The sequence below is a fragment of the Xylocopa sonorina genome, chromosome 3 (assembly GCF_050948175.1).
Source record: "Xylocopa sonorina isolate GNS202 chromosome 3, iyXylSono1_principal, whole genome shotgun sequence".
In the NCBI taxonomy this organism is placed as follows: Eukaryota; Metazoa; Arthropoda; class Insecta; order Hymenoptera; family Apidae; genus Xylocopa; species Xylocopa sonorina.
Genome location: NC_135195.1, coordinates 3,495,310 through 3,510,110, shown reverse-complemented (window position 1 = coordinate 3,510,110; position 14,801 = coordinate 3,495,310). Strand labels below are relative to the sequence as shown.

The following is a 14,801-nucleotide window of genomic DNA, read 5'->3' as shown; positions in this document are numbered from 1 at the left end:
GTTGCTCTCTCGCACGCGGGAAGAACGTGTTACACGTCGATGGTGAACGCCTCTCTCGCGTGCGCTACCACCACCCCATGCCTCGCGTACTAGCTACTTTTTTTCGTGCACCCTAAACGAAACGCACACACGACCCTCTAAACACGCACTTTCCACACACGACTTGCGCGTATGTATATATATACCTATGAAGAACCTGTGTACAAGCGAGAGAGAAAGAGAGAGAGAGAGAGAGACAGAGAGAGATCAACTGACTCGGTGGCTCTCGGCTGGCAGAGAGGCAGCCAAGCAACCAGCCAGCCATCCAGCCGGCTGGTCGGCCAACCAACCATTCCACATTCCATTCGACGGTTCCCTCTCCCCCGACACATAATGAAGTCAGTCCCGGCGTTCTAAGCCCCGGTAATATCGTGTGGCAGGGCCCTCCCCGAGATAATATTGGTGATGTATGCTAACGGGCTTTTCGGTACCGGGCTACGTCGTTTTTACGTCCCTTTCGTACACCGTGTGTCCTTCTAAATGATTTACCGCGAAAAAGAGAACGCACCAGGAGGAAAGGGTGGTCGGTCACTATCTCCGTCCGTCCTCGTTGTCAGTTGGCTTTCCACCCCTGTTGGTTGAAGGGAGAGAGGAACCGTCGCCCGCTCGAGACAGTGAAACGATCGAATTCTTTCTCGCATTTTTTGCGCCCTGCAAGCGCGAAGATTCTTGTAACGAAAGGATTCCGACGATGTTGCGAGAATTAACCGAGTTACGAAATCTGAAATAGAACGGTGCGCTGCGTGGAATATTGTGATATTTGTGTCGTACGTCGTTCTAAATTTAACGTTCCCAAAACCACATTTCTCCACATAGGTGACACGGTATCTCTTGAACAAATAAAACTATCGACTTCACCCCTTCCCCATGTACGTACGAGATATCTCGCGCACATAGGTACTCGTTTCCTTTCTCAGATGAGATATCGTGGGACCCTATGTCGATTGAGCTGCGCTTCCAACGAATCCCGATATCTCCACGCATTTTACACGCTAAGAAAAATACACGCGGTCCTAACGTCAGGGAACTGTAATCTTGTTAGTTTTCGATTAATCAAGAGCGATGTTTCGTTCGTTTAACCGCGACACTTAAAATCCACGAAAAATCGCTCGTCTTTCGGTCCCAACGAGAGCATCCCCCTAATCCTGCGTTTGCTCTCTTTTTCCCCGGATACATACCGCGTCGAAAGGTGTTTCCTCGCGCGTTAACCAAAAATTCCGTGAGTAAACCGCCGGAGACTTCGTTAGGCTTTAGCCAGCAGGGTGTCTGCGAGGGCTTTTCCAGTCGAGGGCCGACCGGACGACGCGGAATGTTTGAAAGTTGGCGATTTATACGGGGTGCGAGCCCGTATTGTTCCGCAGAAAGCCGGGGTGGCTGGTATTTAGAACGGCCGGCACAAGTGAAACTCATAATATTAATTAATGAAAGGGTATTTACGTGATATTAACGATACATTGTTTTGGGGAATTTCGCGACGAGTGCTGGACGCCGCGCTGGGTGGCAAGCCTCGCGAAATCGTTATATTGCGGGATAATTAATGAAAAGTGTATTGTGCAACGGCTTGCCCGTGCCATCAAACACGTTAGATCGTTATTGTTCCTGTTTCCGTACAGTTTTCCCAGTTTAACTCGGTATTTTCGAACGCGGCAAGTGGGTTCGATGGAACACTTCTATGATCCTCGAAAACGTTCGTCGATGCAACGCGTATATTTACGACGTGATTCTTTTTTCCTGATTGCAATTATAAACACTGCTGACGGAAATGGATGAATCGTATAACGAGTAGTACGTGTTAAAATAGTATCTATGCAAATATTAATGTAAAGTGATCGAAGAACTAGATAATACACGGACTGTTAGGATACCGGAAACGAATATTTGCGTTAAACAATACGTTCAAACGTTCCTCTGGTGAGTCATCTTTGAATCATTCGGATCTACTTTATCTCTACCATTTTTCTTTCCAATTACGTTCGAAAGTAGAATAGGACTTGTTCAGGCTACGTGGACCACCTCGCGTAGAATGTCCGATGGATTTAAGGGTGGCTTAACAAACTACGTACCCTACTGATGAATTCTGATCGCGAGTCGGTAAATAGAGATGCTCGAACGGAAACTTCAAGTCGGTCGAAGAGCCTGGGGATTTTTCGAACTTGCGAGAGACTACCCTGCAACGCGATTCATGTAGCACCAAATGCTTGGGGTGGTTTTCGTTATACTTCCGGTGTTCTTCAAATTCAATTTTTCCCGCTCGCAACGTCCCGTTTTGCGAACACACTTACCCGCACTTCGAGGCGCTTTAATGCGATTCTACACTTCCGTTGAATCATGGGAAATCACGTACAAACTCCGTACAACTTTCCGTCACGTATCGAGGAATTCGTTGAAACAAAGATTCAGAAATTGAAATTCCAAACCAGTCGGATGGGTCGAGCGTTTTTCTCGTATCGACGTAAATACGTCAGTTCTTCGAGTTTCGCTGTTTAAATCGCTTGTCATACATTTCAGCGCAAAATATCTTTACATTTCTTACGTAAATACATATGTTACATGTTATCACGGAAAGTATTAGAGCACGAGTGAAATTCTACTTTCCATTTCGTACAAGCGTGCCCTGATACAACGTGACACGCTTTCGCTGTTCGTCGTACACTTATCGAAAACATGGACCGTTTAAAAGTCAAACCTACATCAGTACCCACAAACACTCTCGCAATCATTCTTCGAAACAAATTCCAAGAAAAGCTCGTGTCGCGAGTTCTCCGGAAGCGTCCTTATAATACACGCAAGAATATTTAATCTCCCTGTTACTTGCCCTCGACAATGCGTCGTACATCCTACTGCTTATCGAACTAACAACAAGAAGCGTCTCGTCCGTGTAAACAGACGATCGTTCCCCGAAACGCGTCCCTCGTTTCGCCTGCTATCTACTACGTATGTACACAACGGAACGCAGTCTCTCGTTTGACATCGCGGATAAAGAGAAACCTCGAAGTAAAAATGGAGGATTCTAACCTTTGTGATGCCTGAGGTGCGATCGTCCGCAGCAGGGTTGCTCGAAGTACGCGTGGCCGGGGTGCGCGCCAGCGGGTCTGCTCGCATGGCTGGAACCCAGGAACAGTCCCAAGACAGCTGCGAGAACAGCTGCTCTGACCAGCAGCAGCATGGCATCCGGTAATCTTCGTCGTTGCATCCTTGGGCACGATCCGGTGGGAGGACGCAGACGAGCCCCGCTCTGGGTTAATTCGGACGGGTACCAGGCGACTGACGTGTGTACGCGATCGACGCTAATCGACCAGGAGCATCGCTGTAGAGCGTGGCACGTGGACTGGGAGGACGTGGTCGAATATGTACCAGAGCGAATCGCGTCTCTAACGCTGGTCGAAAACGTGGTCGGTGGTGTCGAGGTTAATCCGACCTTGGCTAACAACGACAGCCGCACTGTGTTCACGGCGTGGTTGTTGCCCTTTGCCGTTGGCAACGCGGTGACGTACGTTCCCCGACGCTACGAGGCGCGTTTTCACCGTCCTTCTCTCTCCCTCTCACTCCTACGCACGCAAGTTATACGAGGTAGAATGCTTCCTCCTCTTCCTTCCACGGTGGGTCAACTCACGTCCACCGGCTACGAGCGTCGTACCTTCGAGGACAAAGGAATTCTTCCTGCGCCTCGCTTTCCTGCTTCGAGAACGACGCGCCAGCGTACCTGGTGTCCTTGCACGGTCCTCACGGTCGCAGGTAGAAGAGCCTCGGTAGAGAGGGTCGTGCTCGACAGGCACCGGATTTAGGGCTGAACGACGTCGACAAATACGATCGCACGATCCTCCGCCATCCCTTTATTCTCTCGATCTTCCTTCGTCGGTTTGAATACACTCGCGTTTTCACGCGGACCACCGAAACGGATCGCAGTGCGGGAAAATACGCTGATAGGTGGTATCGCACCGCGCAACCACCCTCTTTGTCCACCGCGGAACGTTTTAAACATTCAACAATGCCTGTCTGACGTGGAAAGCTCTATGTCACTGACGTCCGCGGTACACTTTCGTTCGCACCATGTTACATTACGTCACTGTTGAAGTGCACAGACCGCGGACGGATCGTTGAACCGGCACGTTTCACGCGTTTCTGACGGCGCGCGTCGAGCGTTTAACTTCAGGAACAAACGAGGAAATCGTGGCCAACTAAATATAAAGAGCGCGTCGCGCGACGTCACATCTGTTGCTCGGCCCACGATCGGAGTCGCGATCTATTGGTACCGCGTATCGGTCAACTGGTCCCCTCGATCGCGATGCGCAACGATCCACACGTAGTCGTATTACGCGCGAGTGTCACAACATCGTTTACGTTTCGTGCGAGTTCGAAACGGAGCACGCGTCCTCGCGACGAAATCGAAGCGGTCACGAGCGGCACGGGTCGTACAAACCTCCTTCCACGGAGGCCGCGGCACTACTGTACCCTCGTATGCGAGTTGCCGCGTTCACTGCCGGCCGTACGCCCTCGGGAAACTTCGGCTTCCCTCGGGCAACGCTGCTCGTGCTACGCGACTCTATCATCCGCGCCAGTTCCTTCCAATCGGAGTCCCTCGTCGTCTACCGGCGCCAACGAGCGCTCGAAGAAGCGTCACCCCTGATATTTCTTTCAACCCTCGCCACCCGGGACCGCTTTTTTTTACGCCGCGTATAAACAATTTTCGACTAGTTGCGAACTCCGCGAAAATTTCACTCGTTAATTGAGCCACGATTTATCGCTGAACCTTGTTACTCGTTCCTTGGTAAGGATTTTTTTTTATTTTATATCGACCACCCTCTATTATTCCTCGTCGAGTGTGTCGATGTGTACTTTCGTCTCGTTACGAACGTGCAATTTGTTTAATCGCTCGAATGCATATAGTTACGGTTAACGTCCGCGTGTAAAGGCGATTGTAATCTATCGATCGCGTTTAATGCTATAATGGAACGCGATTATTATAGCAAGCGTACGAGGAGTTTATTTTCGATGGAGTAAAATTTAACGAGCTGTACCCTCGTCCCTCGTACGAACGATAGTTTCGAAAGCGAATAATTATCCTACGACAATTCTACAATTAGCTATCTAAAGTACACGCGATGTGTCTTCGAATATGACTGTTCCTAAAGTTCAATAAAACCGGCAACTTTACACAGGACAATTCGGAGCGCGTTAAATTAAGGAACTGGGGGGGTGGTTCTTACGAGTTTAGCGGGAGAGCTATTCCATCGTACAACCCCGTTACGTTTAATCGCGTGGATGGTTTACGGATCCGCGGACAATAAATCACGCGAGGTAATAGTCAAAGTCCTCTTTCGATTCAGACGAGTCCACGATATTCGACGTCGAGTGCGCTATACTTATATGGCGTTATCGGAGCCGAGTGGAGGATGCTGCACTCAGCACTCGAGTTTAACGAAATCAATGTATCGAGACGCGTCGTAACGTATTCCCCGGAGGGTCGAAGGCGAAATTCAAAGCCCCTGAAAAAGCGCGGCGCGTCATTATCGACGTGCCCCGTATAGCCCGGAGGAGTGGCTCGCGTGCGCGTTCATCCGTCGCGGAACACGGACCGTGAAGCGGATTGTATGAATAAGTCGATATGCTAATGCAAAAACCCTCGAAGTTAGCCGAGCCAAGGCTGAGCCGACGGGCAAAGAAACTTGCGAGGCATATCCGGCCCGCTTCGCAACCTACAAAGTGTCACCCGACCGAGCGCGAAAGAAAAGACAATTCTGTATCATCCATCCGCGGCGGTGCCGCCGTTACCACCATCCCTGATACAGGCCACTTCCTTTGTCGCTTGTCCTCCCACCCTCTCAGGACGGAGCACGGTGGATCTAGCGAGACGCCAGGGAAGTCGTAAGAATTTTAGAACAAAGGAAGAGAGCAGAGTCCTTACAGGAGCCTGGCTTTCCTTAACTCCCCCTTTCTCCGTACTCTTCCTCTCCTCTCTCCTTGTTTCCTAGCTACGAACGAGGAACTAGTCGGCTGCGAGGCGACCAACAAATCTACCCGCTATCCCATTTCATTGAAATAGTTTAGAATTGCATGAGCCGACCCCAACCCCCGTCCCCTTTGTCGTTTCTTTACCGAAACAACGAATCAGACTCCTGCCACCGGGAGTCTCTAAGCGGCGGCGTTCAACGCTCTCTTTCTCTCTTCATTTTAAAAGAAATCGCTGGCAAATCGCTGGAAAAACCGTGAACCGTGTATACGAGGCGGTTCGCGTTCTCCAGCTAGCGTTTGGAATATAAACTGTCAGCATACGACAGGAACAGACACCGGAATTCTGAGCGAGTCGCATCTCTTGGCCAGCGTCTACCAGGGTAAGAACTCTGGCCGGGGTAGCACGTAAGAAATTGCCACGGAATCGTGTTCGAGTTTCGTCCACCCTTTCGCGCGCTGTTTCCAAATCCTTTTACCCGTCGTCGATATTTCGAAACGTTCCCAGCTCGTTCGAGGAAGGAATTCATCAGCCAGGGACCTCGCGCCGAAATCGCGACGCGATCGCAAGAACTGCCGTCGTTTTGCGATACAACGTGATCGAACGACTGGAAGGCAGCGTTCAAGCGGAGGGCAACGCAAGAACCGCTCTCTAAGAGGCACGTACGTACAATATACCATGTCGTGTTCCACGTGAGTGACACATCCGAGAGAAACGGCGTTCTAACTCGGGGTAACTTCTTAGGAACGGTTCGAGCTTGAATAAGAAAGAAGGTATTATTATGTCGGTTGGCTGTCTCGCGGGCATTCAGCGGCCGGACAGTGTTTCGTGACGCGACTGATGGGTGGGCCTTCGTGAAATTCCCCGCGTCTGGTTAAATTTCGCCAAGTTCCCATAGAAGTTTCCGACTTACGGAACGGCGTGGAGGCCTGAATGGACCTCCGTGCAAACCAGAAACACGCGATTCCGGATAGAGAGGGGCGCCCTGATAACTTTTCCGAGAGTTAAGTCGCCGTTTAACGTTTCGCGTGTGATTTATAGAGGCGCGAAACCCGGTTAACCCGTTCATCGTTAGAATTTTCGTGAAAGAAATTGTACTTCGATGTAGATTCTCATTCTCGATACCGCCTGGTGAGAGCTCGTAGAGAAACGTACGATCGAATGGAGTAGCAGCACCTCTGCGTCGACTTAGTCGACTAAGTCGGATCGAGGAACACAGTATTAATCCAAAACAATTTTTAACCGAATATTAGTCGGTAGTCACAGTTGGTATTTCTATTTCAATTTCACCGGAGTGAGAAGATTAAACGTCAAGATTTAAGAAGAACACGACTCGAAAGTTAACCGCGTATTCGTATAATCGCGACCGAATGAAACGATCTCACCCCTGCTGGTGCTCACTATTTTCAGTGGAAATATTTTTACGTTCTTTCCATATTCCTGCCTCCCCTCGTCTGTTCCCGTTTTACGATTCTTTGATAGTCGCGAGACCATAAAATCCGGCGGTATTAAACGATTTCTTGGTTGCCGGTAACGGCTGATCAATCGCAGGCGGATACGATCGGTCGCGAATCCTTCGCGAACACAAACGGATCGTTCGTTAGTTCCGCTTCGACAGGGGCGAATGGCATGTTCGTCGTAAAAGGGGCGCGTTCGCGCGATGAGAAGGCTTTCGCGAGACGTTAAATATTCAAGGACGTCAAATCGAGTCCGCATTATCCTCTTATTCCGCGGAGGCACTTTTCGCGCCTTTGAGGCTGCCACGCTTCGCCGCGTCTCTGCCGCGAATCCACGCGATTCCCTTTTTAGTACGCGCCATTCGAAAATATTTGTCGCCCACGAAGATCAACAGAATCCACCGAGCGAGGTGGCGGAAGAGACCTAAAATAGGGGTGCGCGAGGGATTTCTTTCGCATTTCGATGCGCGGTGTAAGAAATTTTCGCCACTTCCACCTGTTTTAATATACATTTCCACGCGTTTCCCTCTGAACAATGGAGCATCCCTCTCGTGACGCTCTAATTTCACTCCGGTTCTCAGATCTCCACTCTGGCCGGAATATTTTTCAGTGAAAATAAAAATGATTTAAGAGGGGGCCAGAGGGAAACAGATCTGTTGGCCTAATTGAACAAACAACGTGTCCGTCGAGTGTAAAAGGAGCGAGAATAAGCTAGAGGGGGCGGAAAAGGAAGCGAGAAGTAGATTTAAAAATTCAACAATTACGACGACCCAATTTTCTCCCCTTTTTAATCGTTAGACGTTGTAACGCGTCACACGGGGATGAAATATTAACCGCGTCCCTCGCGTCGATCTCTCGCCAGCTAAGAAACGCCAATTCACGGGGATCATTAGATCGTCATTACGATCGCTAATTGCGACAAACTAACCGTCCCAATTGCTTCACGACATCGATCTACGCCACGAAAAGCGACGTTCCCATCCGACCGCTGCACGCGAGCATGCGACTGGTAACTTGATTGCCCCAGACTCCCTTGCCTTTTATTATTCCTACCTATCCCCCTTTTTAACCGCGAGAAACAGCGAATTCGCATTTATTCCAGGAATAATCGAGGCTGGTAGAACACCGCAGAAGACACTACCCCACGGACGACGCGGACGAACCCCGCTTCCATTCCTCCGGCCCTTTGACCGGCCATCTTTTTTTCTTCCGACTGCAAAACATCGTCGAGGTCTCAGCCCACTAAATTACACCCAATACCCACGGCGTCGTAACCCTCACTTATCTCCGTGGCGAAACACATGGTACACGACAGCGTCGAGGATCTCATCATCTCGTTCTTGAAGTCGAAGAGCCTGAATCCGATGATTCCAACGGGCACCCCGTCGACCCCGGATAATGTCTTACTTTGCCACGCGAGCCTCGCGCCCGGTGTTCTTTCATTCGGCCAGATCCACTTAGTCCCGCGCCTCTTTCTTCGCCGTTCACGCGGATCGAATTAGAAACATCAAAGGGAGAAACGCAATTTCCAAAAGGTACATCGGAAGGATGATCTCGTTTAATTCCACCCCTGCCCACCGAAACTCGGAGCACAACGGCTGTAAACGGGCCGGTGTTTTGTTCCCTCGAACCTGTTCCTTCTTCTTTTCTCGAATCTTTTCAATTCCGCAGCTACGCGAGATCCGAGTGATTACGCGGACGCCTCTGTCGGAATCTGAAAGTTTCTAATTATCGAGTGGCGTTTAGCGAAGCCCCTGGAAATTTTTCTTTTAGCAATCACCGACGATGCAATCTCTCGGATGATATTGAATCAATATCGACCGGCGTACTCTAATTAATCACCAACGATCGTAGTTTTAGAACGTCTTTCTGCGACTCGGAAAAGTCTTTAAAACATAGGCATGGCATCGATTAATTTCTATTTTTTCCAGTCTCCAAACGACTTCCTTAATACTCGAGAATATTGAATTCCTATAAAGGTACATTGTATTCGATGAGTAAAGAGTTCGCAATCTCACGGCGGCTTTCGGAATAACCTAACAAAGACGGCGGTGGAAAAGAAGAATTCGAGAAATCGTTAAGAGCCATTCTCTCGATACACATCTCCCGGGAGTACAATTTCACGGGGCGGCTCGCAAAGTTATTAAATTTGAATAAACGCGAGAGTGGGCTCACCGCAGGCTGTTGCGCGCCATTCAAAGAAACGGGTCCCGAACGACCGCCCCGTATAATTGACTTCGCTCTGTAGAAAAATATATTTCACCATTGAGCGATTCGCCAGGTCGTTTCCTCCGCTGCGAAGTATTTAAACACACCGCGTACAATCGATCGAAACCAACAATCGATCGATCCGCGTCGGGAAGAAAATTACTTTCCGATAGAGTCGAGGCGCGGACGCCGCGTCCCACCCTTGGAATCGCTAAACGAATCACGATCAAAGGGAACCCAGTCGATGGAGGCGCGCGAAATTGTGCCAAGGTTTCGAACGGTCGACCGAGACGACGAGTAAGGTCGACATTCAATAACGACAAAAGGATCCCTGGTATCCTTCTCGTGGAGCACTCTCAGCCGAGTCGTCTCGCGTTGCGGCCTAATCCAGATGAGGGGTGGCGACTTTGATAGTTAAGACGCGTTCCGTCGGTGCAGCCGGAAGATCGAGGCGAGAGAAGCGTTGTAGCTCGTTTCTAACGTGGGTTCGCCTCTCTGCGCGTCAGGTTGGAGAGGCCCCGCAGGCGTACCGCCTTTAGGAACGGGGCGAAAGGGGTAAGGAGTGGTCTCGACCGGGGTGTAATCATCAAAGTGACCCACACCCCGTTAAACGGCTCACGCCTCGATCACAGACAACCAGCCCCGTAGCCGACGAGTGATACCAACGCTGGCTGGCCTAGGGTGTCACGGTGGATTTAATTAATGCAATTTAGCATCCATCCATCATCTCTCGCGTTTTTGCGTTAACGAGGGCCGCCGGTTGTCGCCGTTGTGTCGTCGGCTACCACCGGACTATGCGCTACGAGTACGCCACGCCGGGGCACTTTGATGCCAAGCGAGCCTCTCGATTATATCGACACCTGGACCGCCCCGACGCCCACCCTCGCACGCCCTTAGCCGACCTACTCCTCTGCCTCGCCGTGTTTCTGCCTTCTACTACCTTCCTCTTGCCTAGCGAAACCGGGGCTTTACGGTCATCCGCCCGTATTAAACTCTGTCCGTCATGGAAGGCGGTGGTTACCTATACAGCGTCTGATAAATAGCGATACGCGTGGTTTGTTCGTTGCTAGTCAATGTTACCCTTCAAATCGAAACGAGAAACTGCAATCACAGATGCAGCGGATAACTGGTTGTTCTCCGCGAAATGAAAGCAGCACGGGAACTTTATTTCTCTACCGAGGAATCGCTATTTCATCGAACACCCTGTACAGACCCTTCGCGCAACCCCCTGGTTCTACGCGTACACGAACGCGCGAGGAAGCTCGAACGGGCGACAGCTGCCGATACATCCTCCATATCGACGCGATAGACGCCCACGGATAATAATAAAAATATTAGCCGGCGGAAAAGAGGCGGTTCGACGTCGAACACTTTGCCCCGGCGCATCTCCGCGCGGACTACAGACGCGTCTCTCTCGCCCCGCCATCGCGGTCAGGGTGTTCGTTCGTACGCGGCGGACGCAAGGTGGACCGAGTCTAAAAGAGATGGATCACGCCAGGCACCCCTCGATAAAATGAACCTCGCACGACGACGATGGGGGCTTTTTGTAGTTTTTTTTTTTTTTTCTTTTTTTTTCGTCGTCCCGCTCTCGCCTCTCGGATGGCGGTTTCATAAAACCGAGGCGAGGCGCGCGCGGAAGTTGGCGCGGTGAATTTAACGCCGGGGCCGGCGTCTTGCCCGCGAAATCTGATTTATGAACGACTTTATTGGAAAACGTAATCGATGCGGGCGACGAGGAAGCGTTTAGAGCGGCCAGTTTTTTGCGGCTTCGTAATTGGAACGCGTTGACTTATTGGGAAAAATTTTTCGAAAAATTCTCGGCACGTTGGACGAGCGCAAACACGAGGAGAGACGAGAAATTTTCTTATTCATATTTTCACGAGTTATTAACATCGTCTATCGTCTAGTCGAGTATCATTTTCTCTCCAATTTCAGAAAAATAAAAATATTTTCGATACTCGGTACCTGAACTCGCATGGAAACACGAACGATTCACTTTCTATGCTCTTCTCTGTCGAAATCTCTCGAGTACCAAAAAGGTAAAAGTCACTTAAAGGTCTCGAACAGCCTCGAAAATGTTGGCTGGCGAACGTAACGCGTGAAATGAGCGTACTTTCTCTTTCTCGGTCGGAATGCCAGCCGGCAAGACGAAGCGTCGCGATCGTTCAGCCGGATCACGGTCGTTTTGTAACGACGTCGAGGAGGGATCCTGCACGGAGCAAAGATCGATCACGTCGAAATTGGGGCGTGTAAAGCGCGGATCGAGCCGCGGCGCAACGGTTGTTTGTTCTTTACAGGATCGAAAGGGCGGAATAGATGTCGGGAGAGGCAGGTAATCGTGCGAGGCGGTGCTCGCCCATCGAGCAGAATCGTTCTCGATAAGGCGAACGAGAGGAAATCCTTTTCTTCTCGACGTGACTGCTGTAAACTTCGGTAGTGACCGCGATCTTCTGCAACCACGAGCGATGGCAGAGGCAGGATGTACTTTCGAGCTTATGAACGATATTACCGAACGTAAGCACTGTTTTAAGAATTTTGTCTATCCTTAAAACATTTAATTTTTTAATTTTTTAAACTTATCATTTCGAAAGAATTATTGCGGAGATTTTAATATCGAATAAAGAAATTTCGAGGGAAAAATAATGCTAACGTGGAACACGTATCGACTAATGAAACGTCGTACATTTCAACTGTGAAAACTTGCGCGTTTCCTGTTTGATTTTTGAAACGATAAAGAGCGTGCCGTTTCCTACAAAGTAAGTTCGAATGCTTTCATTGCGTTCCTTTCTGCTCGCTTGCCGCGATCGATCCGCGAACTAATGAAATTTGGATTCCTTTCAACCGGGTTGTTTCACCGCCGAGGCACTTTCTTTTTGCAACTCTCGTTTGACGATGGTCGAGCGTTTCGTCGAGCGTTCTCTCGCGGTTAGACGTCGCAACGTTCGCGCGTTTCAACGTATCAGATCGACGAAAGTGTTACGTCGACGCGTGATACGGTGCATTCGGATACTCGAACAGTTGTAGGTTCCAGCTGTACGCGTTACAAATTTAAAAATGCATGTAGCGGAACGGTGATCGATAAATGTTGGGACGGGGGGAAAAAAAGAAACGATCTAAATGCCAGAAAAATGTTCAACTGATATTTTTATCAAAGTGTTTGATCAAACTGCCGAGTATGATTGCAGCACAAAAGGGTTCCGATATTTTTTTCCACGTTAACACGCATCGCGAGCGTGACGCTCACGATTTTATTGCGGTGCATCTAACTGGATGTCGATTCGAAATTTTTATCCTTCTGCGAGGGACCTTTTGTGGCTGCTCTCTTTGTAAATGCACCGATTCTGGCTTTGCCATTTTTAAAACCGCCGTCATACTTGGAACGGTTGACATTTACGTCGCGCAAGAATAAAAATAGCAGTATATTTACCCGATTTCAGTTAAATCGAAGTTGCCCTCTTCTCGTCGATTGTAGATACTGTGTCTCGACGACTATCAATATTTTCAGCTACTCTAACAACTGTACCAAGCTTCAATAAAATCGTCGAGCAACACAAGGCTAAGTTTACTTGCGACTGACGCGACGATTCAGTATACAATAATTATTCTATTCATACGAGAGACTTACCAATACTGACAGACACGTGTTCTCCATTCTTTCGTTCTTGCCCAAGGCGATAACGATCGTATCGACGTATGCACTCGCGGTCCAACTGACCGAAACCCCGTCATTCTTCAGCCGGATCGATAATCGCGTCAACGGCCGTGTTAAGCAACGTTTAACGGGGTCCGTGTACATTTTTCACGGCAATATGCTTAACCGCGGGGCTAACGATCGCCATCCAATGAATGCGGCTTAATTGGTGGGCGAGGCCTCTCTAATTATACAGCTGATTGTCGATGCGCCCATACCCAGGACGAACCGCCATCTGCATTACCAGTGATTACAGTGATGTCCGTTCGAAACGATCGAGCCTGTAACAACCCCCGCTCGCCCCGGTCATACACACGTTATACGCGCTATATTCGTCTGCCCTCCGATCGCCGTCCAATTCCTGGCCTGATTATGCATTCCGTTTCAGGGGATTCGGCCAGTAGTGCATTTTTCACGAGCAGTTAACTGAAGTAATTAGTTACCGTGGGCGGGCAAGCAACCGGAATAAACGGCCTATACTGAAAAGCATTTCGCGCGGTGTCCGGGACGGATCGATGCGTGCCAACCGAGGCCACCCTCGAGACGTCAATTACTCGCGTTAATACGGGAAAACGAAATATCTCGTCCGCGATATAATGAAAGATCCAAGAAACGAGCCCTTTTTTCAATACAAAGGGGTGAGCGTTCGCAGAGATTTCCTTTGTGTCTTCGAGGGTAACCGGAATGCGTAATATCGCGGTGAGAGTCGATGAGAAATCAGCGGGTAATTTTGTAAGGGGTGATTGTAAAGTATGAAAGCGATTAATGGAGATGGTACGACTGGAGTTCAATGTTTGCGAAGTTCATCGAGGTTTTAAATAGAGGAGTTGTAGTTTCGTAAAATTCCCAAGATAACGAAGATAGTCGTCGTTACGGTGATCGTGTGATCGGTTTGTATGCAGCGAGCGACGTGCGAACATGAATTTTCGTGGGTAAAATAATTATCGAAATCCAGGATGTCTGGCGAACGCTCCGTTTGTTCTAATGCAGGAGCATTAATTCCCAGTCGCGCTGTCTCTAGCGCGCCCACACACGCGCTCGTAACAATTGCTTTTAATTGCATCGACCGTCTGGTTAATTGTCTAGACAACGGAGCTTGATTGAAGGCGCTACGGTGAAACGAACAGAGACGGTAATGATTCTCAAACTTTTCTTAGCTTTCAACGCTCGGCCGTAATATCGTCGGGACATCGATATTGAATAATTTCTACTGAAATATGCATGGGACGAGGAAAAAGAAAAAAGAAAAAAAAAAGATGAAACTTTCCACCGTTTTAATTAACGCTCCATCGAGATAGTTTCGTTCTGTAATTTCATCAAATACATTCCCAGCCGTGAAAAATATATACATATAGATACGTTGTCGGGCTAGCGCGAGGTGAATATTCAGAGCGAAAAATTTACACGATTCAGAAATATTTCCGTACAGGGAGGGAGAGGGATGCAAATAATTGTT

The 14,801-nt window shown here is 49.2% G+C and overlaps 1 protein-coding gene across 3 annotated transcripts in view; it reads right to left on the bottom strand.

Annotated features, from left to right (window-relative positions):
• Sema2a (Semaphorin 2a) overlaps positions 1-14,801 on the bottom strand; it is a 436,386-nt gene that overhangs the window by 187,102 nt on the left and 234,483 nt on the right. The window contains exon 1 of one of the 3 annotated variants that reach the window (XM_076893248.1): positions 3,055-3,303. The exons of the other annotated variants lie outside the window; for them this stretch is intronic. Within the exon in view, the coding sequence (XP_076749363.1) occupies positions 3,055-3,232 (178 nt within the window). The 5' untranslated portion in view covers positions 3,233-3,303. Of the gene's footprint in view, positions 1-3,054; positions 3,304-14,801 lie in introns of those variants that run through there. 3 annotated transcript variants of the gene reach the window in all.